Below are 23,827 nucleotides of genomic sequence, written 5' to 3' on the forward strand. Positions count from 1 at the left end.
CGTGCGATGCTAGGCTGACAATCATCCTTGGCAGTGAAAGTTTGACATTGGTCTCTCGAGCTCATGACCCGGGCCAGTTAAAGGTCCCTCACTCGCATCAGGCCACGATCTGGTATGTCTTTATGACAAGGGTCCCTCTCGCTTCGCGTGTGGCTACTGACTGAAGTGTCTCTCTAGCAATCGAGCTTCTACTTGCCTTGCATGCCATTTTAACCAGGGGCAACTCCCGCTTACTGACGCTGCTCTGGACGTGGCACCTTTACTTGGCGGGTCTCCTTGGTCAGGGCCGGACGAGTTTCCTCGGCAGCCCGTATTTGATGTATGGGCACCCACTCCCACTTGCACCTCCGGGGCCGTTTGCATGTGGGGTACCGCCTGCGGATTGCCTATCTCGGAGCTCAGCGCTATCGCGATTATGCGACACCTGAAGCAGTATCACCACGCTGAGCTGCACCCGTTATGTCTTCGCATTCGCAGTGTATGCCAGTGGAGGACGAGCAATGGTAGTCCGTGTGGTAATCCGCTTCTCACAAGGAATCTGGGCAAGCATATTGCCACTGTGCATCTGCGCGCCACGACCATGACTTGCCCCGGCTGCGGATGGGTGTTCACCAGGCCCGACTCCTTGAAGTGCCATCTCCGGAACGGCTGCAAGCGCGGATAAACCGGATCTGACAGGACATTAAACGAGTGCGTTAGGGGAAATTTGGAGTTCTTTATCCCAAACTTATTGAACCTCCTAGGACAGTAGAACGATCAAGATACTGCTCACATTACGACCCACTATTTGGTTTTAAAGTCATGATGCCCGGTTTATGCGATTAAGGGATGCATCTTATGCCGTTGACATTGACATGGACAGTGATATTTATTTGGTATTTATTATGACCCAGGAATGATCAAATGTAGTCAGTTGTACAAACGTTGTACTTGTATTTATTTGTTGAGAGGAGACAGACAGATTACGGGTGTTACGAATATAGAAGGGGTGCTGCCGCATTGGGAGGGCACGATCGATCGATCGCATAACAGTGTTGGAGGATCTTCGCCATGATACAGCAGCCCGTTCACTCGGTCAATCCTCCCATGGGTCAAAGATGTAGAGTGCTCTCTCCGCACTCTTTTGCTTCTAGGCAAGTCCAGACCAGGTAACGCGATAGGGCGCGTTCTAGGCAATCGCTGGAGGCATGACTCATTCCTCGCCAATAATCATGTTCCCCCTGCTTTACACAGAGCACTGTGCATACTTCTTTCGAACCTCCACAGACTCCGGTTATCCGTATCTGAACATCCCGTAGCGGACTCAGTCTATTCTCAACGCCTCGTTCCTCTCTATCATGACGATCCCTAAGTCGACCGAAGTTGTGGTCGTCGGTGCTGGATGCTTTGGTCTGTCCACGGCATACCATCTGCTGAAGCGTGGCTTTACCCATGTAACGGTCCTCGACCGTTCACCCGAGCTGCCCGCTCCCGAAGCTGCCAGCACCGATATCAACAAAAGTACACTTTCCCTTCTCTGACCCTTATGTGATCTGACAATCCGCATGCTCGTAGTTGTACGCAGCTCCTATGCGGACCCGTTCTACGCCGGCCTCGCACGGGATGCGATCGCTGCTTGGAAAGACACAGCTGAGTGGGGGGACACCTACCATGAGTGCGCACAAAGCCTCCACGCCTTCATCAACGGTCTTGACCTCCATAACGTCCACAGGTCCGGCGTCCTCGTCCTTCTCGAAGGCTCAGGCTCGTACGCCAACAAGGCCTTCGAGAACGATAAAGCGATCGGAGCGCGTACTGAGATACTCCGGGACGCGGAAGCCCTCCGCGCAGCCTTTCCACCCGGCGTGGAGGCATGTTCTTTCGAGGGCAGGTCGGGGTACATCAATCGCGATGGCGGCTGGGCACACGCCACACAAGGGGTAAAATTCGCGATGAACAAGGTGGCCGAGCTGGGAGGCAAGGTTCTTTCTGGGAAGGCTGTCGTGGAGCTCCTGAAGGAGGACGGACAGACGAAGGGCGTGCGGTGTGGGGACGGGAGCGTGTATCCCGCCGGCCTGGTGGTACTCAGCGCGGGCTCGTGGTCCGCCGCAAGTTTCCCGTCTTTAGGGCTCGGCGAGAAGTGTGTCGCAACTGGGTGCGTGGACTACTGAAGGTATCTCTCACACAACTTGAGGTGAAGACGACGTGCTACAGACAGACGGTAGGGAAAATCCAACTCACGCAGGAAGAGGCAGACATATACCGTGGAAACCCGGTCTACTTGGACCTAAACACGGGTTTCTACGTATTCCCGGTATGTCGGCTATCCCTTCCCCCTTGACCGCTCTTGCGCCGCGCTGCTCACACCCCCTCCTCTACCAGCCTAACGAGCAGAACGTCGTCAAGTGTGCGATCCACGCTGCAGGGTACACGCATGCAACGCCTGCCACAGAACACGCCCCTGTGTCCAGCCCCGTCTTTCCCCAGGCGTCCGGCACCGACATCGGCACGCTCGTCCCCCGTGCTGCTCTGCACGAGCTGGGCGACGCGCTGCGCGCCGTGTTCCCCGCGCTCGCGCGCAAGCCGTGGTGCGGCACGCGGCTCTGCTGGTGAGTAGTCAGAGTACCGCGACGCCGTACCATCATACATACGCCAACGCTGAGCGGCGCCCGCGCACAGGTACACCGACTCGCCGGACGAGGACTGGGTCATCGGGTTCCACCCCGCAGACGCGAACATCATGCTCGCGACGGCGGGGAGCGGGCACGGGTACAAGGTACGACTCCTGGTCCCACATTCCTCGCAGACCGCGCCCTAGTCCTGAATCTTGTATAGTTCCTGCCCGTTATTGGCCGTCTCGTTGCGGACGCCATCGAGGGCACGCTGCCGACGGAGTTGGTGAGGAAATTCGCGCTGGACAGGCAGAAGAACGAAGTCCCGGTGTCCCGACCGTGGTCGCAAATCAGGAATCTCGATCTGGCTGATCTAGTTGGGCCCGCTGCGATAGTATAGACATTCATGAAAATAAAAGCGTAAACCGTTTGCTAGCCAGTGACCGGTAGTGGGAAGTGTTGCCTTACTGAGATGCAGAAGCTCCTGCCGAGTACAATTGGCCAATGATCATGACACAGCGCACTCTATCCACGTAGGTGACCATCATGACAAGTTCACTGACCAAGGTCATGATCTTGGACAGATAGCTTTCTAGAACTTGCATTGTTGTGATTCGACAGAATGCTATGCTGTTACTTGCTAACATGTACTCTACAACCAAGATTAGCAGTACATTTTAAGTGTATGTACTTTTTCAGTGCGACTCCTGCACCGAGAGCGCAGCACTAGATGTCTATAGATATGTTCGATATTCATTTCTTACATAGATAACAAGATCACGCCCGCTTGCCAACGAACTCGCGCCAGGAGCGGACCTCCGAGGGCATGCGGTCTTCAGTGTATTTGCGCAGGCCACCCTCGGGTATCTTTTTGGCTAATGCCTCGACAAACAATTGAGCGCATCGGGCGTTGTTCAAGAGCGGGAGGCCAAAGTCGACAGCATTTCTGCGCAAATATTAGGACTGGGGACTGGCAGAGCACATCAACACTTACCGGCGGGCGACGTAGTCCTCATCCGTAGCGTCATTGCCTCGCGACTTGGCGAGGTTGATGACACATTCAATGTCGTACTCGTCGAAGACTTCCCGCAGCATGCGCTTGTCCTTCGTAGGGAAGAAAATCCGCTTGGCAGAAATATAGTTGATGTTGTTCAGGAAGTCCTCGACGACTGGTGAAGAGCAGTACAGCTTGAAGCCGAGATCGAAGAGGCCCTTGGCAACAGTCTTCATCTCGGGCGCGGTGACATCACCGCCGATAAGAACACCTGTATTGGGTCGAGGAACCTTGAAACCCGTCGTGCTGAGAAGCGACGCCCAGTAGGCTTCGTGGATGTCCTTCCCGAAGCTCGCGACTTCTCCCGTGCTCGCCATTTCTAGGAATATGCGATGAGAGGAGGCATACAACTTGTACCAGAATTACTCACCAACACCCAAGAAAGGATCCGCACCACCAAGTCGCGTCCACGAGAACTGCGCGACCTTCACAGCGGTGTAGTCACGCTTTTCCGTCATGGCGTCGACAGGCTGCGGTACATCCTGGCCGACGATGGCGGCCGTTGCGGCGTCAATGAAGTTGTGGCCAAGTACTTTCGAAACGAAGGGGAACGACCGCGAGGCACGCAGGTTACACTCGATGACCTTAAGTTCGGCGTCCTCTCCGGGCCCGGCGGCAGGCTTCTTGATGACCTGCATGTTGTATGGACCCGAAATCTCGAACGCAACGGCAACCTTCTCGGCAATCTCCTTGAGGCGGGACATGTCGTGCTCGGTCAACGAGAAGGGAGGCAGGACAAGCGTTGCATCTCCAGAGTGAACACCGGCATTCTCGACGTGCTCAGAGATAGCATGGAGTAGCAGCTGTCCCTTGTGGGCGACGGCGTCGACATCGATCTCTTGAGCGTTGTCGATGAACTTCGAGATGACGACAGGGTGAAGGGGCGAGACAGACGCGGCAGCGGACAAGTTGTACTCGAGCGTGGACTCCTCGTACACGACGTTCATGGCGGCACCGGAGAGCACATATGACGGGCGAATAAGGACAGGGTAGCTGGCAATGAAGTTCGTCTCGGCTCTACGTGAGTGAGAATAAAAATCACATACCCGACTTTGTTAGCAAATTCCTTGGCAGCGTTAACAGAGGACACCTCGGTCCACTCGGGCTGATCAACGCCAATGCTGTCCAGAATGGAGGAGAACTTGTGACGGTCTTCCGCGCTATCGATCTTTTCGGGATCCGTACCCAATACGTTGACCTGATTCTGCTTAAGGCGCAGAGCAATGTTCTGGGGCAATTGACCTGCGATAACGCCACCATAAGGAAACACGCAGAACACAGAATAACGATCTCGACTTACCGCCAACGCTGACGATGACACCGTTCGCCTGTTCCAGTTCGTAGATGTCCATCACACGCTCGTAGCCGAGCTCCTCGAAGTACAGACGGTCGGCCTCGTCGAAGTCGGTAGAGACGGTCTCCGGGTTGTAGTTGATCATGATCGTCCGCTTGCCCATCTCGCGCAGCTTGCGCGCACATGTCACGGCGCACCAATCGAACTCGACACTGCTGCCAATACGGTACACACCACTGCCAAGGACCATCGTGCCGTGTTCGTTGAACTCTACATCATGTTCGGATGCATTGTAGGTGGTGTACAGGTAGTTTGTGTGCGCGGGGTACTCTGCGGCGAGCGTGTCGATGCGCTTGACGAAGGGCGTGATACCGAGCGACTTGCGGTGCGCGCGTACGGTGTCCTCCTTCGACGTGACCAGATCAGCGATGTGCGAATCCGAGAAGCCCATGCGCTTGGCACGCTGCATCAGCTCGTGGTCGATCTTGTCAATCGAGCCGACTTCCTTGAGGGCGTAAACCGTCTGGACAATGTTGTCGATCTTATACAAGAACCACTGATCGAGTCGAGATCAGCTACACAAATTGCGGCCCTTCACGGACTGTCTCACACACCTTGTCGATCTTCGTCAGATCGTGGAGCTGGTCGACCGTGTACTTCTTGTTGAACATGGCGTACGCAATCGCGAACAGACGCATGTCCGTCGGCTTCGATAGCGCGCCATCGAGATCCTCCGGCTGCACATATGCCTCGAAACCCTTCCAGCGCGGGTCCACCTGTCGGATCGCCTTCTGCAGACTCTCCTCGAATGTACGACCGATTGCCATGACCTCGCCGACAGACTTCATGGCGGAGCCAACCTCACGGTTAACCTGCGACGAGAATTTGGCCAAGTCCCACTTGGGAATCTTCGTCACGATGTAGTCCAGAGAGGGTTCGAAGCAGGCTGTAGTCGTCTTCGTAACCGCGTTCGGCAGCTCCGGGAGCGTATGTCCTAAGGCGATCTTCGCAGCCGTGTACGCGAGTGGGTAACCTGTTGCCTTCGATGCCAGAGCACTAATCAAGTCTCGTCAGCAGAGAAAAGGATGGCGGGAGCGATGCATACCTTGACCGACTCAACCGTGCATTGACCTCGATGACACAGTATTCCCGGGACGTCGGGTTCAGCGCATACTGGATATTGCATTCGCCGATAACACCAAGATGCCGAATGACCTTAAGAGCCGCCGATCGCAACATGTGGTACTCGTCATCGGGAAGGGTCTGTGATGGCGCGACCACAATCGAATCACCAGTGTGCGTACCGAGTGGGTCGAAGTTCTCCATGTTGCAGCAAATGATAGTGTTCTGGGGGGAAGAACGTCAGTATTCGCATGCTCGAAGGCGCATTACCGTGAATACTCACATCAGCAGCGTCACGGACAACCTCGTACTCAAGTTCCTTCCAGCCCTTCATGCTCCGCTCGATGAGAACCTGAGGACTCAGACTGAGACTCTTAGCCGACAGATCCCGCAATTCGTCCGAGTTGTTCGCAAAACCAGATCCAAGACCACCGAGAGTAAACGCGGACCGTAGAATGACAGGATACCCAATGCGCTCAGCCGCAGCCAAGGCATCATTGACCGAAGAAACCGCCGTGGACTGCGCGACCGGAATATCAATCTCTGCAGCGAAGTATCTGTTAGCATAAGCATCCTACAATGCAGAGATACCAAGAATTGAAGCAAAATAAACCAACATGACTTTGGAGTAGTAACACAGGCACGTATATGCGCCCGCAACCGTGTCCAGGTCGTCACGGGTCCTTGCACGAGTATGGCGGCTCCACCAGAAACTCAAATATTAGGTTTCAAAGATCCATGTGATGAAGAACTGAAGCCAATAGCATGAAGGCAGTTCGCACCCATAATCTTCCAGACCTACATACACACGGCGCGCCAGTCTCTGCCGCATTGCACCATGCGATAGAGGCCGTCAACCTCACCAATATATAACACTTAGACACAAAAGGGGAATCTCGCCAGACGCACCTTTAAGAGCCTGCACGAATAGATCACGGTCCTCCGAGACCTCCAGCGTCCGAATGGGAGTACCGAGCACCTGCACGCCAAGCCGTTCGAGGACACCCATACGATCGAGTTCAATGCCGACATTAAGCGCGCTCTGTCCACCAAAGGTCAAGAGGATGCCGTCCGGCCGTTCCTTTTCCAATACATATGCGACATAGTCCGGTGTGATGGGCAAGAAGTAGACCTCCGAAGCGAGCTGATGCGACGTCTGCCACGTAGCGATGTTCGGGTTGATGAGGATGGCATCGACGCCCTCCTCGCGAAGAGCCTTCAACGCCTGCGAACCGGAGTAGTCGAATTCGCCCGCTTGACCAATGCTGAGACCACCGCTGCCGACTATGAGCACCTTGCGCACATCCGGTCGCGGAATTTTTGGGAGCACCTTCGCCGAGATTTTACGTGCGAGCTCGGATGGCGAGTTTAGGACGTGCTCGCCATCTTGCGGGCTGTACGAGCCCACGGCAGCGCGAGCGACCGCTTGCACTGGCCTAGTCGGAACGGCTGCACGCGGACGAGTAGCGTGATATTGTCGCGTCAGACGCGTCAGTCGGCCGGTCTTGAGAATATTCCAGCCTTGCTGGAGTCGTAGAGGCCCCATCCTCGCCGAGAGGAGCGTTCCAGGAAAGACTGTGCCTGCAGACGTCGAGGTATGACTCCAGCCGACTCAAAAGTGCACGGTGGGGCCAGATGAATCGGAGATCAAATATTACAAACTCAGAAACACTTTGATCATTGTTTGTAGATCAATTTGATACCTCCGAAGAGCCTTGATCAGCGTTAGCAAGGCCATCTAACACCTAGTGCGCACACTTGTGTTCTCGAGTCCGTGGCTTTCATATAGTGTAAGAAGACCGGGAGAGGTAGAGGCGTTTGGAGTCAGCGCGAGCAGCCTTGAGCGATCAGGAATATGTACGCTCGCGTCCCCAGCGTCAAACTTTGTAATGATGCTTAGTTTCAGATCCCTCTGCCGAGCCGAGAAGAGGAAATAGAAGCCAAAGGTTTGCCCGAGTGACCCATTTACATATGCCTCGAGGAGCATGATATACGACATCGGTCAACGCTGGATCACTGACACAGCATGAGAGGCTGTACCTCGACCTAGTAGGTATATTGTTATATCACTTTCAGTAAAGAGTTCTGGCGACAGCGAGCAATGCATCAGGCTCGTCGAGGGCCTCATGTACCATACTCTCTCTATCACCTCGAGCGTCCTCTCGCCAGGTCGTGACTCTAGGGATGGATCACGAGCACCAACGGTGAGTGCCAGTGGATCACAGCACGAGTGGCATTTTGGGTGCCTTTGTAATCGTCTCTCAGTACCATCAAGTTCTACGACACTGCTGGTGTGGCGCTGTTATAAGCATGATGCATGAAGAATGGTGGTCTTCTCACTTACGACAATATAGAATAGGTAAATTACGACGGTCCCCAATCGGCATTGCTGAGGTGTGTTTTGGTGGTGGTTCTCGTGGGGTGGCTCATCTACACAGGGTCCATTGGACACTTCAACTAAACCAGAGCTTACTTCGCTGCACGCCAATGAGTATCGCATTGCAAGTGTAGGAAGGGGGTAAAGCAGCAAAACAAGGGGAATACAAGAGCTTGCTTATCCTTATGGCGGAGCCCACGAAGTCAAAGAAAGAGCTCTTTCCTCGTCCTCCTCGGTCTCGGTGGAGACGTGTCGTCCGGCAAGATCGCCCGCAAAGGAGCGTCGTTCGTTTGTGGACGACGCTCCGGCATGGCGGCCTCTTCTGTTTGTGGTGGCGGGATCTCCCTGCGAAAGAGCGATCAGACCCAGCTGCGCGCGATAAAGATAGAAGAAAGACGCACACTTCCTCGTCTCTGGTAGGTGCCGCCCGTTTCTTTCCTTTTGGTGTTCGACTCGCGACGGGTGGTCTACGCGAGCCGCGTTGGTCGGACAGTTCTGCGGTGATGTTTTAGTCCAATTTCCTCGGTGGCACAATCAAAGTGATTCCTACTCGCTCGAACCCTTCTACCAGCGTCGGTCTCTTCTGCATCGTCTACCTCCTCTATTCTTTTCCTCTTCTGGTTGATACGGGCAGATCTGCGAACTGCCGGTTCTTTGGCCTCAAGCCTATGTCCCCGTATTCAGCACCCTCCGTTCAGACACTCGTCTTAAGGAAGGACACGCACGGAGGTACGCCTTTTGGGAGCTTCTTCAGCAGTTGTTCTATCATGTATTCCTTCTTGCCAATTGCTTTGATGCCCTCACGCTGCAAAAGACGACTCAGTCGTCGTCAACAGCGAGCTTGGCTCTGCTGTGATGGCGCCACTTACCGTGGCGAGCTTTTGAATTTGAGGGCGGGTGAGTTTGCGTAGTGCGTTGGTGTTCATGATGATTGAATATAGTACATTATTGAGTGACGGATGTCGATAAACGAGATGCGCAGCGGGATGTGAGTGGTTGGAATGTAAGATGAATGAAGACAGCGCGCCGCAGCGGGCCTTTTATACCCCCGTGCCACAGCCGGCCACACATTGTGTAAGCGCCCTTTGTTGTCTTCGTCACAAAGCAAGGTACTAACGATAATACAGCGTTGTGTTCAATAACGTTGTTTCTAAAGCGGGCGAAACGAGCTCGTGCCGCGCGCACGCAAGAATAAAAAAGTGATCAGAAGTCTGCCTCTGTCGTCAATGGCTATTCTGCTTTTCAAAAATCATAAGATTATTTTCGAAGTCATGATCGCGAGTAGGCCCCGTATTCTGTGGTTCTGCAAGGTCTACTCAACAACTACGACGGTGAACAGTCGATTTGAGGGGCTGTGACTGCTAGGGCGCGGTTGATTGTTCACACTTGATGCAGCACACTTTTAAGAGACTTGATAAAATATTTAATCATTGTACAGCAAGATCGAAGTACAGACGATCGTAGACGTGGCTCCAGCTAGGTAACTAAAAGAAAAAGGGGGTCAACCACGCCGAATTTCGAGACTTCTATCCGCTATTGATCGTGCATATAAGCATACAAAATTTGCAGCATTTGCGAGCACACGGTGGCTCACCGACGTCATGTTGGCGACGACTCAAGTATGCTTGCCACCGCACTTCTTCAAGTGCCTCCGAAGAGAGTCGCCTCGGGAGAAGATGCGAGAACATCGGGCGCAGATCTTGGCAGAGGACTTCAGATGGACAGTCGCAATGTGTTTTCCGAAGTCCCTGCTAATAATCTGCTTTCCGCATAGACTGCCGTCGGCCATGCACCAACGACAGTCTCTGCGGTCCCCGGTGGCAAGGGGTAAAATTTCGGAGTGATGCTCGCGGAGATGCTGCATAATGAGACCAGGTCCGGGGGGGAGGATCGAAATATTGTGGCCGCATGTTCCGTTCCAGGAGCACATGTTGCCCTGCATTATGTTCGCTGTGGAGGCAGCCGGAAAGGACGGCGGGTCCGGGGTGAGGAAGTAAGCGGGATCAAATCTGTGTAACAGCCATGCTCAATAACACCGTTAGAGACAGATGATATGCAGTGTACCCTAGCGGCCATGTGTACGGATACTGTTCACCAGAGAAGGTGGAGATGTCGACATGCTGCCAGCGATCAGTCGGCGTCGAGCTGCTAGTTGGCGGATTTCTGAGACCGATAGATCGGAACAGCACGCAACCTACTTACCTCGAACTAACTGAGCCGTTCATCTCGGGCGATTTCAAGCAAACTTGCAGTTCAATGTGTAGTAGGAGGGAATTTGGTACGAGAAGGATTGAGCACTCATTTGCGTCTTGTGAGGCTTATTATAGTGGCCAGAGCGCCTTGGTCCAACGGTTTTATATAGCAAACATATGAGCAAACACGAGGCGACGCCTGTGGCACTGCCTAGTCATGTCGGATTCTAGTGATGCCAAGACAAGCTCATATGAGGTTTCACTCCAGGCGGCGCCACCGCGGGCAGGAATTCATTGATCGGATCCCAGATGTACTCTACACATTGCCCAGCAGGGATAGTGTCTTGATTGACACTTACATGAATTGAGTTTGACTGCCGGCAGGTTGAACGCCGGTCGAACGGCTTTGCACCCCATCCTAAAATGGACGGTTCCAGTCTCGCGCTTAAAGCTTGAACGCCGGTCAATTTCGCTCAACCCCCGCGTCAAAGCACATTTACTCTTATCTGATGCAAGCGCGCTGGACGGACTGTCATCTCCATGAATAGTACCGTCCTATAGTCCTCCGCACCATTGTATCAGCCTGATGTGCGCATCGTCAGGCAGGGTGTAGAGGAGCGGCGGTGAACAGAGATACATACCATATTGAAACAATGCGGATAGGCCTGTCGACATATATGGCCCTGTTATCATGGCCCCATCTGCAACGTCATGCACTTCAGTGGCCGGCCTGAAATTAGCGAACAGATGTACTTACATTAAAGAAATTATGACCTTTATTTGATCAACGCCATAAGCTTCTAAGAGAAAACGATACAAAAATAACAAACAACTCATCAGACTCTCCAGATGGTTTACAAGGATCTTCTGGTCCAGTAGATTACCTTCCTTTCCACAGGACGTTGTATGCTGGCCAATCAAAAGGGTGCCTTATCTCATGCTCGTGCGATGTCCGGATTCGAGGACAATATCGGTTCTCTACGTTCGGCTGGGCAGAGATACTGGCCGAGGCGCTCGAGGATCGTGAGCAGGGGAGACCATACTCGCGGGCCAATGCTCGCTGACCCACAAGGTGGGGCGTGTACCAAGGTCCCGGATTTCACCCCCTCATAGAGCTCCCGTCTTCGCGGACTTCACAGAGCGGTGCGACGTGGAGGCGCGCGCTGAGAACCTTCTCGTTCTGTGGGGAGAGTGTGGCGTTGGTATTAGTGCCGCGGCCGCTTCCTAGAGCCGCGGGGTGATCCATGCGGTGCCCGTCCTGGTACCACCCTCCCTGGGCACCTTGCTGTCGGGCAACCGACGCGACTCGCCGCACAAGCTCACCCGATTTGCCGCAAGGAACGGACAACGCGGTGTGCGCACTGGCCACACCTCGTACGGAACTGCATATTGACGAACCATCTCTGGTTGGGATGGGCATGACAGACGGAGAGGCACCGGTGGAAAAGCGACAGACACAGCGATAGGTGTGCCCGGGTCACCGACAACAGAAGCCTGTATAGTCTGTATCGTGCCCACGATCTAACAATTTTTCTGGGATGAGGACACCCCAGGTTCTGGTGGCTCACGCGCGCCTGGCTCAGAATGATATATAATTACACGGAGCCCAGCGCGCATCAAACAGAGGGCAATTGGCGAGCACGCACACCCATTATGAAGTTGATCTTACTATTACGAGAAGTGCTTCAGCAGATCAGTATCATAAATTTGCCTGAGTCGAGCGACTTGTTGCACACTCAGGCCGCGCTGACCCTACGACGGTGGCGCGGCGAACCCGCCGGGGCGCCCAACCATGTTCCATGTGATGCGTGCTGGAAACGGGAATTTGAACCGCGTTCCATTGCCAACCCTCACGAATGTAGTGAAATACCATTCCCCGCCTTGGCCCAGCCCAACACATCCCCTTTCGTGGCGACTGTGACAGATCTGATCTTAAGGTTCAGCCACCTGTACAGTCTGCACACTCACACATCTTTCGCTTGTACGCCCACCTCACCAAACGCTCCCCTAGGAGATCGCGTCCTCAGAAGCGCGTCACCGCCTTTTTATCAGCCGTCCGGCCCGCCCTAGGCAGCTTTGCTCGTACTTTGCTATATCGTTTCCGTAAAATAAAATAAAAACTGCCTCATTGTTGTCTGCTGTGTTATCTCATACATGGATGCTGTATCCTATAATCCATCTTCACCCGGTTTGGTTGTTTTGTCGTTAAGCAGTTACGCACGGCGATCTGCGCGTGAGTGGACCGCGTAGCAGTTTCTCGCCCAACCGGCGGCTTGTCTGCTCCGCGTCCAACCCCGGCTAACTAGGTCAATCTGGGAGCGTTCCTCGCCGACAAGTCTGTTCATCTGACTGCTGAATTCCTGCGGGACATTTTGGCTGATAGTGCGGTCTCCTAGAAAGAACGGCAGGAACGCGTGGTGTTAGCGAACATCGCGAGCTCAGTCGAAGTCCGCATGGAGGACCTGGACTGGGATACGTGGTAATTGACGGTCAATGCTGAGATTTACCGCTTTAAGCTGTTAAACGTTAATTAGCAAATAGACGCCTTTAGGTTAATTTGCCATCAATTGCACTTGTTAATCTGGCCCCATACTACACTGACTGCTAATTTACGGTAAATTAGGAAGCGATTCCAGATTCACCGCGCCCTACAGCTAACGCCAGGGTTTCCCCCATCCCCTCCAGCTCACGCCGCACCTTTGCTGTCACCATGAGGCCAGAACATGATGAAACATCGACATCGCCATTAGGATGAAGTCCTCTATAGCTCCAACAACGGCGGGGAGGAGCCTAGTGGCTACCGGTTTGTCACAGTCCCGGATTACGACACTCGCCATGTCCGAGTCAGGTCAACAGCATATTGGCAGAAACGTGCCTGGGCCGTTAACATCGAGCCAACCCATCCAAATTGGTGTAATAAGTTAAAACAGATATCTATCAACAGTATACAGGTTGGCTTTGGAGCCACTCGAGCTGTCCTTCTGACCTTAGACCATGTTGCAATGACAGACTCGTAGGAAGGTTGTCGGCAATATGTCGGTCGAGTCCTGCTACCAAGAAATACTTGGATCCAATGCCGACAGTCGATGAAGGTCGTGAGCAACTTGACAATGACACTGTTATAGGGGCTGGACTATCTCTCGATGCATCGTTATCGATATGCTAGCGACGCTCGAAGGAATTGTCCACCTTGCTGTCTCCGCCCATGCCCTACCGCATTCTGGTCGGGTCCTACGCGAATGAGATCTACACGGTCTCCTTTGACCCCGACACCTCGAGCATCTCGCTCGTTTCGTCAATAACAGTCGGGTATCATCCATCATGGATCACACCTCATCCGACTGACAAATCGCTCGTATTCGCGGGTCTCGAGCAAGCGGAGGGAAAGGTCGTAGCTGTGCGGTACGACGAAGGGGGGAAGGGCAGTCTGGTCGGCGAAGTCTCTAGTGGTGGCGCGGACCCATGCACCTTGCTCGCAGTAGGCACCGAACTGCTCATAGGGAATGTAAGTTCGTAGCTATAATTTACGTCACTCTGTTTCAACCCTCGCTTCAGTACTCCTCCGGGACGTTCACAACCATCCCCTTGACGCCAGAGCCGCCGCACCTGCAGGTGTCACAGAGCTCGACGCTCAAGTTCACGGGCACGGGCCCGAACAAGGAGCGCCAGGAGGCGTCGCACCTGCACCAGGTCTTCCTGCACCCCACTCGCGCGGAGCTGCTCATCCCTGATCTTGGTGCGGACGTGACGCGTCGCTTCGTCAAGGACGCTAGCGGCGTGTGGGTTCCGAGCGGCGTTGTCGCCTACAAGGCTGGAGGAGGGCCGCGGCATGTTGTGGTACTTAGTACGTCCCCGCCGTCCCGTGTTTATCCCGATCGTTCTCAGGCGCACGCACAGATGATATTCTCTATACTGTCCTCGAGCTCACGAACGAGGTCACTGCACATCAGCTGCCACCCGCTCCCGAAGAGCCCACGCTCCTCGCGTGCGTTCCTACACTGCGTACGCCCGCCCCGCTTGAGGCAGAACCGAGCATGCTCGCAGCGGAGATCCTGGTTGCGACGTCCCCTACGCCGTACCTGTACGTGTCCAATCGCAACGACCCGTCGCCCGAGGGAGACACGATCGCCGTGTTCTCGCTCGCGGATCCTGCGAAGCCTGAGCTGGTGAACGAGGTGCGTTCTGGGCTGCGGCATCTGCGCGGGATGTGGTTTGGCGGGGAGGACGCGTGTTGGCTGATTGCTGGCGGAGTGCTTGGGGGCGGGGTGAAAGTATTCGAGAGAGTGGATGGAGGGAAGGACTTGAAGCAGGTGGCTTCGCTGGAACTGGAAGCGCCAACTGGATTCTTATGGTTGTGAGTTGCGCTGTAATGTGTGATTCTGGAATGTAAAGTCGACCGTTGTGACTCAGTTTGAGATTGACTGTGCGCTCAACAATTTCGGGCTTGCTCCTTGGGATTATGCACTGCACTCAACGTGCAATTCGTGCTCTCGATACTGGTACTGAACTCGCAGAAACGATTGCTTCATGGCGGAGACCCTGAACATCAAACAAACACCTGTCGCGTGACGTTGACGCGTCGAACGCGTCTCTTGACTACTCGTGCTACTCGTGTCCCATTTCGGGCCGCAACCAGTTTGGCCATATCCATACTATTGTTCGTGCTGTTTGATGTCCTGCGCGCCGGAGAGCTAGGCGCAGAGATGCTTAGGCACTGCAAATTTGAGAAATTGGCGCATTCTGGTCGGACGGCCAGTCGTGTTTACAGAGGGCCTTGCAGGCGAGTCGCAGCAGCATTTCTGGATGAGACGACTGCGTTTCTAATCGTATGGGCTCAGGTACCTCTCAGGCGCGGCTGAGATCTCGCCAGACCTGCCGTTGTCGGGCGTCCGTGTGTTGGAGCTGGGACAGGTGATAGCGGGACCGTTCTGCGGCCAACTACTTGGGTATGTCGAGATGGCCAGGCAGACTTACCGATGCTGTGAAGATAACATCACAGGCATTTTGGCGCAGAAGTGATCAAGGTCGAACCGCCGAACGTGGGGGACCCCTTGCGCGTATGGCGGGAGCTCGATGTTGACGGTGTGAGCCCTTGGTGGAGGAGCATCGGACGTAACAAGAAAAGCATCACAATTGACTTGCGTAAAGAGGAAGGAAGACAGTGAGATTCGCACCTGCATAGTCATTACACATGAGATCGTCGCGCTAACATCGCGTCTGAAGGCTGGTCCGGAAGCTCGCCATCAAGAGCGACGTCCTACTGGAAAATTTCAAACCAGGAAGTGCGCCGTGACTACACAGGCCGTGCCAGCGAGATCCATTCTAATGGGATATGGTGATACAGCGCTGGAAAAATGGAACCTTGGTCCTGCAGACCTCCATCCTCACAACCCGTCGCTCATTTTCACTCGCGTTAGTGGGTATGGGCAGACGGGCCCCTGGGCTTCTCGACCTGGCTACGCTTCTGTCTGCGAGGCCGAGTCAGGATTTCGCTTTATCAATGGATACCCTGACCCGGAAACGGGAATGCTGTCTGGCGCGCCTGTCCGCCCCAACATCAGCCTTGGCGATTCGGTCGCAGGGCTTCATGCAGCATTTGGCACCGTGCGCAGGCCATATTTCGTTGTTCAGTCTGCATGTACTAAGCATTCTTTGTGTCTCAGGTGCTAGCTCTGCTGTCGAGGAAAGCTAAGGAAGCCAAAGGCCAGATGGGAGGGCAGACGGTCGATGTCAGCATATTCGAAAGGTACACAGTACCCGCGCATTGTATGTTTTACTAAGCTCGCGTCTTGTAGCATGCTCAATCTCATGGAGGGCATAATTCCCGAATATGATCGCAAAGGAAAGGTACTGAATGCCATTTGCAAGTACTCCAGTCGGTCTGAACAGTGCACTAGATTCGCGGACCATCCGGCTCGTCCATTACTGGGATCGTCCCGACGAACGCCTACCCCTGCAAGCCGTCCTCCACCTCGCCTTCCTCGTACATCGTCGTGGGGGCTAACGCCGACTCGATGTACGTCCGGCTGATGACCGCCATCGGGCGACCGGACCTCACCGGCCCAATGTTCGCGCACAATCAGCACCGTGTCGCGCGACAAGCGGAGATTGAGACCGCAATCGCCGCGTGGACGCGCGAGCGCACCGCGGAGGAGGTCGAGGAGGTGCTGCAGGCCGTGGGCGTGCCCACCGGCCGCGTGGCGAGCGTGAAGGAGGTTGTGGAGAACCCGCAGGTGCTCGCGAGGGGAACGGTGGAGGACGTGTGGGTCGGCAAGGAGGATGGGTGGAGCGTGAAGATGACGAGGGTCGCACCGGTGCTGGAAGGGTGTGAGAAGGGGACGAAGTGGGCGGGCCCCGAGCTCGGCCAGCATAATCGGGAAGTGCTTGTCGGCGAGCTGGGATTGTCAGATGAGGAGCTGGATGCTCTGCAACAGGCGGGCGTGGTTGGCGGTTGCCCCTAAATGATTTATGGCTTCCGTGCTCCTCTTCTACTGCAGTCTATCTGATCACCCACGACAAACTAGGCCGGACAGCAAACTTGGGCGACGGACTCATGCTTGGCGCTTTGTGCGATTTAGCGGTCGGAGTTCTATATAGCCAGTAAGTCATCGAGGAATGCCAGATTCGAAAGAGTCGGAGTCGTGAACGCGCTCAGCTTAGGAACGGAAAAGAACAAATCGAGATACCTCTGTTCGTACAACTCGCAAATGGTGTCACATTTATGACGTAGTGCATTTGAGGTTTCCTTCAGATACACGTCCGTTCAGGCCCTCTACGTGAAACCCTCCAAACTCTTGGTTTTAACGGACTTTACAACTCCTCAGAGTGCCCCTCAAAACGTGCAGTTATGAAGAGACTAAATATATTTCAGTCGAGTATGACGCTGGGCTGCATGTAAGGCTTGGCCTAACCCGTTCGCCTGGCATGAAACACGGTCAGGTGATCGCGTCGCGCGAGAGCAAGTGCCAGTACATCTTGCGACTAGATCGCTCCGAGACAATGCAAAAGACTGCACTGTTCATCAGAGGGATTTATGGAAATTACGCACGGGTTTGATTTGGGAATCCAGAAATGAAACTGTAATAAAGATAGAAATTATGTAGTCTACTGCCAAATAATTCTATGTTATGCCATCTCTTGTGCAGAAGTGGCATACGACAGATCCACATTCAAAGAACGCTCGTATCTCCGTCGCACCTCATGCAATGCCGCGGAGACTGCGGCAATGAGAAGCAACCTCGATATATCTGTCATGCTGAGGGCTTCGGTCTGGAAGATACTCTGCATGAAGGGCAGGTATATGAGACCTAACTGCACTAAGAACGATGTTGACACAGTTGTGACGAGCATGGGGTTTTGTAGTAGTCCGCATCCCAAGCCGCGGTTTTGTACAGCAGATACGAGGTCGAGGAAGACGAAGCAGGTGAACGTCTGAATTATAATGTCAGCTTCACGCATGAAGTGCACAGTCAAAAGCGCAACTGACCATTGTCTGTTCTCGTCGTGACATATTGTCGTCGGAGAGCGCGTAGAGGTAGATGTACATAGTGCCTACGACGATCACTGTCGCAGAGAACAATATGCGATATGTGAGTCGCCTGCTGATGATCGGCTCGTCCTTTTTTCTTGGTGGTCGGCGCATTACTTGGGGATCTATAGGGTCGACGCCTAACGATTGACTTGGTGGACCTGTGTCAGTTGAGCGAGTCAGAGAACGGTCTACCGGGAACAGCGCATGTATTTACCATCCATGAGAATGTTAATGAAGAGAATCTGCATCGCGTTGAGTGGATTGCTCAGCCCAAAGATCGTGCTCATCGTGATCAGCGTGAGAGCGGCGACAGCTGTACTCAATTGGAAGGATAGGAAGTTTTGGATATTATGGAAGATGGATTTTCCTATGAGTGCGGGATATATCAATCAGCATCCTTGACTCGGCAAACAAAGGCTACTACGCACCTTCCTCAACGGCAGGTAAGATTGTGTTAAAGTTGTCATCAACAAGGATGACGTCTGCAGCCTCCTTTGCGACATCGGTGCCGCTCTTCCCCATAGACACACCGATATCCGCCATCTTGAGCGCCGGTGCGTCATTAACTATCCGAGCCAACTGTGAGTGACAAGGAAAAAAGCTTTGGAAGAGCGGTGCGCACCGCCGTCACCAGTCATCGCTACGACTGCACCTCTGGCCTGGAAGGCTTCCACAATTGCCATCTTGTGCTTGGGCGTCGTTCTGGCGAATACGCTTACCGCCCCTACACTCTCCATAAGCTGGCTTTTGGTCATCCGGTCGATGGCCTGTCCCGTCAGGCAAGCACCGCGGTCTCGAGCGCCTACGCGCAAACCAAGCGCACGCGCGATGGACAGTGCTGTCTCTTCTGCATCACCAGTGATCATCACTACTTGTACTCCACCGCTGTGCAAGAGCGCGATGGCGTCCGCTACGCCCTTCCTCGGCGGGTCCAACATCGCTTGGAACCCGACGAAGACAAGGTTGCTCTTTGGTCGCTCCCTGTCGAGGCTCGAGGGCACAGGTGTTCCTGCACGAGTGCCCGGTCCGCTGCCAACCCCGTTCTGAGACTCTACGGAGCCATAACCATATGCAACAGCAATCACACGCAACCCGCGTGAGGCCGTCGACTGTGCGCGTGTCAGGATGACGGCACGGGTGTTCGCGTCGAGTGCCGGAGTCGAATCGTCGGAGACGTAGTAGAACTTGCACCGTTCCAGAATGGCGTCGATCGAGCCCTTGATGTAGTACATCTCCCGACCCGAATCCTTGCCATTCGGTACGCTCGCCGACGCGCCGTGCATACCGCTCACAGCCATATACTTGCGCTCGGAGCTGAATGCAAGTTCTGACTGCCGCGCGAACTCCTGGGTGTGCCGGAATTTGAGATTCTATCGTTGCAACAGAACAGCCATGATCGGCGCACCTGACGTGGGTCGCTAAGCCCGAAAACCGACAGCACATTGAGCAAAGCCACGTCCGTTGACTGACCGACAAACGTGCCATCTTCCTTGTGTATAGCGTTGTTGCAAAGCGCACCCACCGCCAAGGTTTTTTTGACGGCTACAGTATGCTGGTGAACAGGAGGTGCAGCCGCAGAGGGATCACAATGGACCGGCTCGTCCACGACGTAAATCTCCATTACTGTCTGTTCATTTTTCGTCAGAGTTCCTAGAGGGCATCAGCTCAATGAGCCGAAAGCTGCTACAAGGATATACAGAACGCACCTGTCTTATCAGAACAGATGACTGACACAGAACCCAGGCTCTCGACTGAGTGAAGCTTCTTGACGATCGCTTTGCGTTTCGACATTCTCAGCACACCCAACGCGAGTGTCACCGTAGTGACGATTGGCAGCCCCTCAGGTATCGCCGCAACCGCGAGGGATACTGTGCTTCATCAGCGTCAGCTCGAGTGTTTTGCCCTTGTCGGTGGCGCCGTCTGCGGGCCCACGCACCTCCGATGGTGAACATGTCTAGCCATGCGCGGTGCTGGCAAACGCCAATAACGCAGATGACACCGATGATCGCAAATGAGATCGCGGAGAGTTTCTTGGCAAGCTCGTCCATGCTGAGTTGCAGAGGCGTACGTTTCTCCTCGACCTATTGCATGCGATAGAGCATGTCAGCATACGTTGATGTTTCCGTCAAGCCACATACGTCTTGCATCATGGAAAAGATGACCCCAAACTCCGTCTGTGTTCCGGTAGCAATGACAATACCAGAGCCCCTGCCTGCGCTTCATCAGCTGGTCCCTTATAGCACGGATACAGTACTCACCATTCCGCACCAGTGTGCCCATATACGCAATGCACGTCCTGTCGGCAAGCGCAACCGGCTCACCATGCGAATGCCCATTGCCCATGCCGTTCATATTCGCGTATCCATTCGCACCTGCACTCGGCATGCCGTTCACGAAGGCACTCTCTGCGGGTCCGCGCACGGGCTGGCACGGCTCTGCATCCTTCCGGCGTGCGGTTGTTTCCCCCGTAAGGCTGCTCTCGTCTATTTCGAGGTCTACCGCGGTCAGCAGACGCACATCGGCCGGGACACGGTCGCCTGTCGCTAATGTGACGATATCGCCTGGGACGAGCTCGTTCGCAAGTAGATGTAGCGGTTGACCGTCACTAAGGGGGAAGGTGTTGAACGGCTGGACATGAGGCTGTGCGGAAGTTGTGGACATACCGGGTGATATGGCAATGGTGCGGGACGAGCTTATTTAATGCTTCTAGGCTTTTCTCAGAGCGCTGTTCTTGGACGAAGCCAACTGCGGTGTTCATTAGTACATATCGAAACCGACACACTCGGCATACCCACCGGTCAACACGATCAAGACCGCTACGGTGATACTGACTGCATCGTCAACATTCCCCATCACCGCGCTTACTGTCGCGCTTCCGCACAGCAATAAAATCAACGGGTTCTCGTAAATAGTCTTCGCGAACTTGACCAGAAGCGGCTCAGGTGCAGACACCGCAAACTCGTTGTATCCGTGCGTCTCACGTAGCCCAGAGATGCTAGCGGCAGGCAGGCCGACAGTTGGGGAGACACCAAAGTGCGCTAGTGTGTCCTAGGTGCGAACGTCGGGTTATGCTCACCCAACACGCATAGGTGAGGTTATTGGACATCGGACGTACCTCGGCCGTGTGGTGCGCATACACTTCGGACGGTGTTTGTCGTTGCTCCTCCTTCTGTGCTGAAGTCGGTAGTCGGCCATACCCCTCGTCCTTCTCCCTCCGTTCAAATGTGAACCACGCCTTGACAGTGTCTGCTGTGCGCTGCCATACGCCCGCTGCACCTCCTGCCTCCGCTGCGGACTTCAACTCACCAAAGTTTTGTATCAGGCCCGCGGAGGTGACTGGAAGCGGGAGGCCGAGCGAGTTCTCACGATGACGAACGAGGGATGTACTGTACGCAAAATGCGTCTGCGCTTCCGAAGAGGCGGGCTGAGGTTCTTCATTGTGTTCGCCAGAGAATGGAGAGAAGTATGAGGAAGCAGGCGGAGACAAAGGACGTCCAGGGTTGCTCGCTGCAACCGGACGGGCTGAGACAGCATGCCGTGAGAGGGCAGAGGCACTACTCGTGGCAGTGGGTATGTATGCAATTTCCTGCGACTGGGAGCGTTTCATGGTGTGTCGGAGGCAGTCTTAACTACATATGAAGTTGGGTGAGGAAGTAAATGAGCCTACGGAGCACTCACCAAGGTTACCACGCCTTTCGCTCGTGTGCAAGTCTAATGGCGCGTTTGTTCGAGTTGAACGTGGAATGCGGAGGTGGGCCTAGCCCTTGCAACAGAAAGCTAGCTGTGTAGAGTGTCCGTTGGGTAGAGCTCCCTCAAGTAAATGCTCAATTGCTAGTTATGCGCAAGATCCGAGTCGAAGCTAAGAAGTGTACGAAATCTGAAGATGCCAGCAGAGTTGGACCGCAAGTGTGAGGAGGCAGTGCCCATACACGGTCCCTCGGGCGTCTAGCGGAATGGACGCGGCAAGACTGCGGTGCCAAGACTAACGTCACGTGAGAACGCGATCTGAGATCCTGATTCTCTGAAGTTGACGATCTGATTCGGGCTGGTTTGCACGAAACCCGTTTGTACTTTTATCGTTCCTAACTTAATGCAGATGTCTTCGACTTTCAACAATTTTATCACCTTTTTGATAAAAATCAGGGGCAGTCGCCTTTTCCTTAGATGACCTAAAGTATATGGCAATACATCTTTGCAGAACCGTCCCACAGCAGGTGCTCTCGGGCTCAATCCTGCGAGCTCCATTATGCAACACCCTCGGGACGCCTCACGCCGTGTTCCTCCGCCAACTTACAGCCGTGGAAAGGGGACGATAAGCTATCAAGTCCCGTGCCAGAAATCACATTGGTTTATAATACCGCGCTGGCTTACAGTCATGTAGGTACGGCGAGCATGGACTGGCAAGGCAAGGTACCCAGGATTATCTTGAGCGGATCCCCGTACGAAGTATGTGGCTGGGCGTACTGGCTCAGAGCATCGCTGACCCATTTGTCTCACAGATCGGCCTTGCACATGGCCGTCTTCTGGCTGAGCAGATCCTTGCACAACTAGTGATATATCGTGCGCTTTTCCTTGAGACATGCAAATTCGAGTGGGAACATGTCTTAGATGTTGCTGCGGAGTTCAGCGCCACGATCGAACAGCTCGCACCCGATCTACTCGAGGAGATGCGTGGGATAGCGGACGGAACGGGCAGCACCGACGTCGGCCTGCTTGACATTATCGCATTGAACTGCCGTAGCGAGATTGCTCTGGGCCAGTGGGATGATGGGTGCACGGCGCTGGGATGGCGACTCCCGACAGACAATAATAGCCAGAAACAGATCTTGGCCCAGAACTGGGACTGGCGCACGACCGTCGGCCCCAACCTCGCCATGGTCTCCATCAGACAGCAAGGAAAACCTACCATTTGGATGGTCACCGAGGTACGCGTTGCAATCATCTTATTTTCTATCCGGTCTCATCTCATCTGCAGCCAGGAATCGTCGGCAAGATAGGCTTCAACTCGTCCTCCGTCGGGGTATGCCTGAACGCCATCCGCGCGCGACCAACATTGACGACGCTACTTCCCATCCATATTCTACTCCGTCTCGCGCTGGAGTCCCCCTCGGCCTCCGATGCCATATCTACCATCGAGGCGCTCGGCGGCGCGGGGTCTTCGCAACATATCCTGATTGCGGACAGCGCAGGTGCTCGCTCACTCGAGCTGTCGCCGCGCGGCGGGGTGTACCTCGGCGCAGACGCGGACGGACTAGTCGTGCACACGAACCACTTCCTCGCGAACAGGCTTGTCGACGAGCCGCCGTGGCTCGCTGGGTCGCCGCTCAGGCTGGCGCGCGCACGTGAGCTGTGTCAGGAAATCCTCGTGGGAGCACAGCGCTCCGAGCTCCCCGCAGGGCAGGTGGTCGATGCGACGGTGCTGCGGCGCCGCGTGTTTTCCGACGCGGAGGGAGCGCCGCAAGCGATTTGTTGCGTTCCCGATGTTGCACGTGGGGGCCTTGCGAGTATCGAGACACTGTTTAATATTGTCATGACATTTGAGGACGGCAAAAGCCCGGTGGCGGAGGTGGTGTTCGGAAGACCAGGCAGTGCCACAGAGAGTAGCGTCTACAAGATGCCTTGGTAATCTTCACCGAATGCCTATACAAATATCTTCGTGGAAAAAT

The 23,827-nt window shown here is 54.5% G+C and overlaps 9 protein-coding genes across 9 annotated transcripts; 5 read left to right on the forward strand and 4 right to left on the reverse strand.

The window, feature by feature from the left end:
• Positions 1-325: 325 nt before the first annotated feature.
• On the forward strand, positions 326-664 carry POSPLADRAFT_1144243 (hypothetical protein; the record flags this gene model as incomplete). The annotated part of the gene is made up of 1 exon (XM_024485678.1): positions 326-664. A coding segment is annotated over one exon (339 nt), but the record flags the coding sequence as incomplete, so codon positions are not given.
• A 673-nt stretch (positions 665-1,337) lies between these two features.
• POSPLADRAFT_1181692 (hypothetical protein) lies at positions 1,338-3,030 on the forward strand (the record flags this gene model as incomplete). The annotated part of the gene is made up of 7 exons (XM_024488860.1): positions 1,338-1,500; positions 1,555-1,654; positions 1,712-2,134; positions 2,194-2,293; positions 2,362-2,588; positions 2,659-2,755; positions 2,815-3,030. 7 exons carry the CDS (start codon positions 1,338-1,340, stop codon positions 2,989-2,991), a joined length of 1,287 nt encoding a protein of 428 aa, XP_024338428.1. The 3' UTR covers positions 2,992-3,030.
• A 148-nt stretch (positions 3,031-3,178) lies between these two features.
• Positions 3,179-7,607, reverse strand: POSPLADRAFT_1181696 (hypothetical protein; the record flags this gene model as incomplete). The annotated part of the gene is made up of 9 exons (XM_024488861.1): positions 3,179-3,537; positions 3,586-3,964; positions 4,016-4,638; positions 4,692-4,887; positions 4,946-5,495; positions 5,554-5,995; positions 6,060-6,286; positions 6,345-6,604; positions 6,971-7,607. The coding sequence occupies 9 exons, from the start codon at positions 7,605-7,607 to the stop codon at positions 3,369-3,371; spliced, it is 3,483 nt and encodes a 1,160-aa protein (XP_024338429.1). The 3' UTR covers positions 3,179-3,368.
• A 1,034-nt stretch (positions 7,608-8,641) lies between these two features.
• POSPLADRAFT_1057406 (hypothetical protein) lies at positions 8,642-9,364 on the reverse strand (the record flags this gene model as incomplete). The annotated part of the gene is made up of 5 exons (XM_024480920.1): positions 8,642-8,783; positions 8,840-8,933; positions 8,989-9,104; positions 9,164-9,243; positions 9,308-9,364. The coding sequence occupies 5 exons, from the start codon at positions 9,362-9,364 to the stop codon at positions 8,642-8,644; spliced, it is 489 nt and encodes a 162-aa protein (XP_024338430.1).
• A 689-nt stretch (positions 9,365-10,053) lies between these two features.
• POSPLADRAFT_1143985 (hypothetical protein) lies at positions 10,054-11,467 on the reverse strand (the record flags this gene model as incomplete). The annotated part of the gene is made up of 5 exons (XM_024485642.1): positions 10,054-10,447; positions 10,641-10,683; positions 10,990-11,081; positions 11,272-11,331; positions 11,388-11,467. The coding sequence occupies 5 exons, from the start codon at positions 11,465-11,467 to the stop codon at positions 10,054-10,056; spliced, it is 669 nt and encodes a 222-aa protein (XP_024338431.1).
• A 2,366-nt stretch (positions 11,468-13,833) lies between these two features.
• POSPLADRAFT_1181699 (hypothetical protein) lies at positions 13,834-15,038 on the forward strand (the record flags this gene model as incomplete). Its single annotated transcript, XM_024488862.1, has 3 exons — positions 13,834-14,135; positions 14,186-14,474; positions 14,528-15,038. Coding segments are annotated over 3 exons (1,052 nt in total), but the record flags the coding sequence as incomplete, so codon positions are not given.
• A 295-nt stretch (positions 15,039-15,333) lies between these two features.
• POSPLADRAFT_1046929 (hypothetical protein) lies at positions 15,334-17,091 on the forward strand (the record flags this gene model as incomplete). The annotated part of the gene is made up of 8 exons (XM_024479158.1): positions 15,334-15,468; positions 15,491-15,576; positions 15,630-15,791; positions 15,854-15,912; positions 15,975-16,234; positions 16,294-16,376; positions 16,426-16,477; positions 16,528-17,091. The coding sequence occupies 8 exons, from the start codon at positions 15,334-15,336 to the stop codon at positions 17,089-17,091; spliced, it is 1,401 nt and encodes a 466-aa protein (XP_024338433.1).
• A 664-nt stretch (positions 17,092-17,755) lies between these two features.
• POSPLADRAFT_1046930 (hypothetical protein) lies at positions 17,756-21,695 on the reverse strand (the record flags this gene model as incomplete). Its single annotated transcript, XM_024479159.1, has 14 exons — positions 17,756-18,061; positions 18,117-18,319; positions 18,376-18,528; positions 18,590-18,727; positions 18,784-19,507; positions 19,567-19,811; positions 19,868-20,029; positions 20,098-20,242; positions 20,300-20,373; positions 20,420-20,533; positions 20,564-20,766; positions 20,825-20,906; positions 20,957-21,209; positions 21,654-21,695. 14 exons carry the CDS (start codon positions 21,693-21,695, stop codon positions 17,756-17,758), a joined length of 2,844 nt encoding a protein of 947 aa, XP_024338434.1.
• Positions 21,696-22,553: 858 nt separating this feature from the next.
• POSPLADRAFT_1144551 (hypothetical protein) lies at positions 22,554-23,787 on the forward strand (the record flags this gene model as incomplete). Its single annotated transcript, XM_024485708.1, has 3 exons — positions 22,554-22,607; positions 22,661-23,086; positions 23,137-23,787. 3 exons carry the CDS (start codon positions 22,554-22,556, stop codon positions 23,785-23,787), a joined length of 1,131 nt encoding a protein of 376 aa, XP_024338435.1.
• Positions 23,788-23,827: the final 40 nt, after the last annotated feature.

Source organism: Postia placenta (genome assembly GCF_002117355.1).
Source record: "Postia placenta MAD-698-R-SB12 unplaced genomic scaffold POSPLAscaffold_8, whole genome shotgun sequence".
NCBI lineage: Eukaryota > Fungi > Basidiomycota > Agaricomycetes > Polyporales > Adustoporiaceae > Rhodonia > Rhodonia placenta.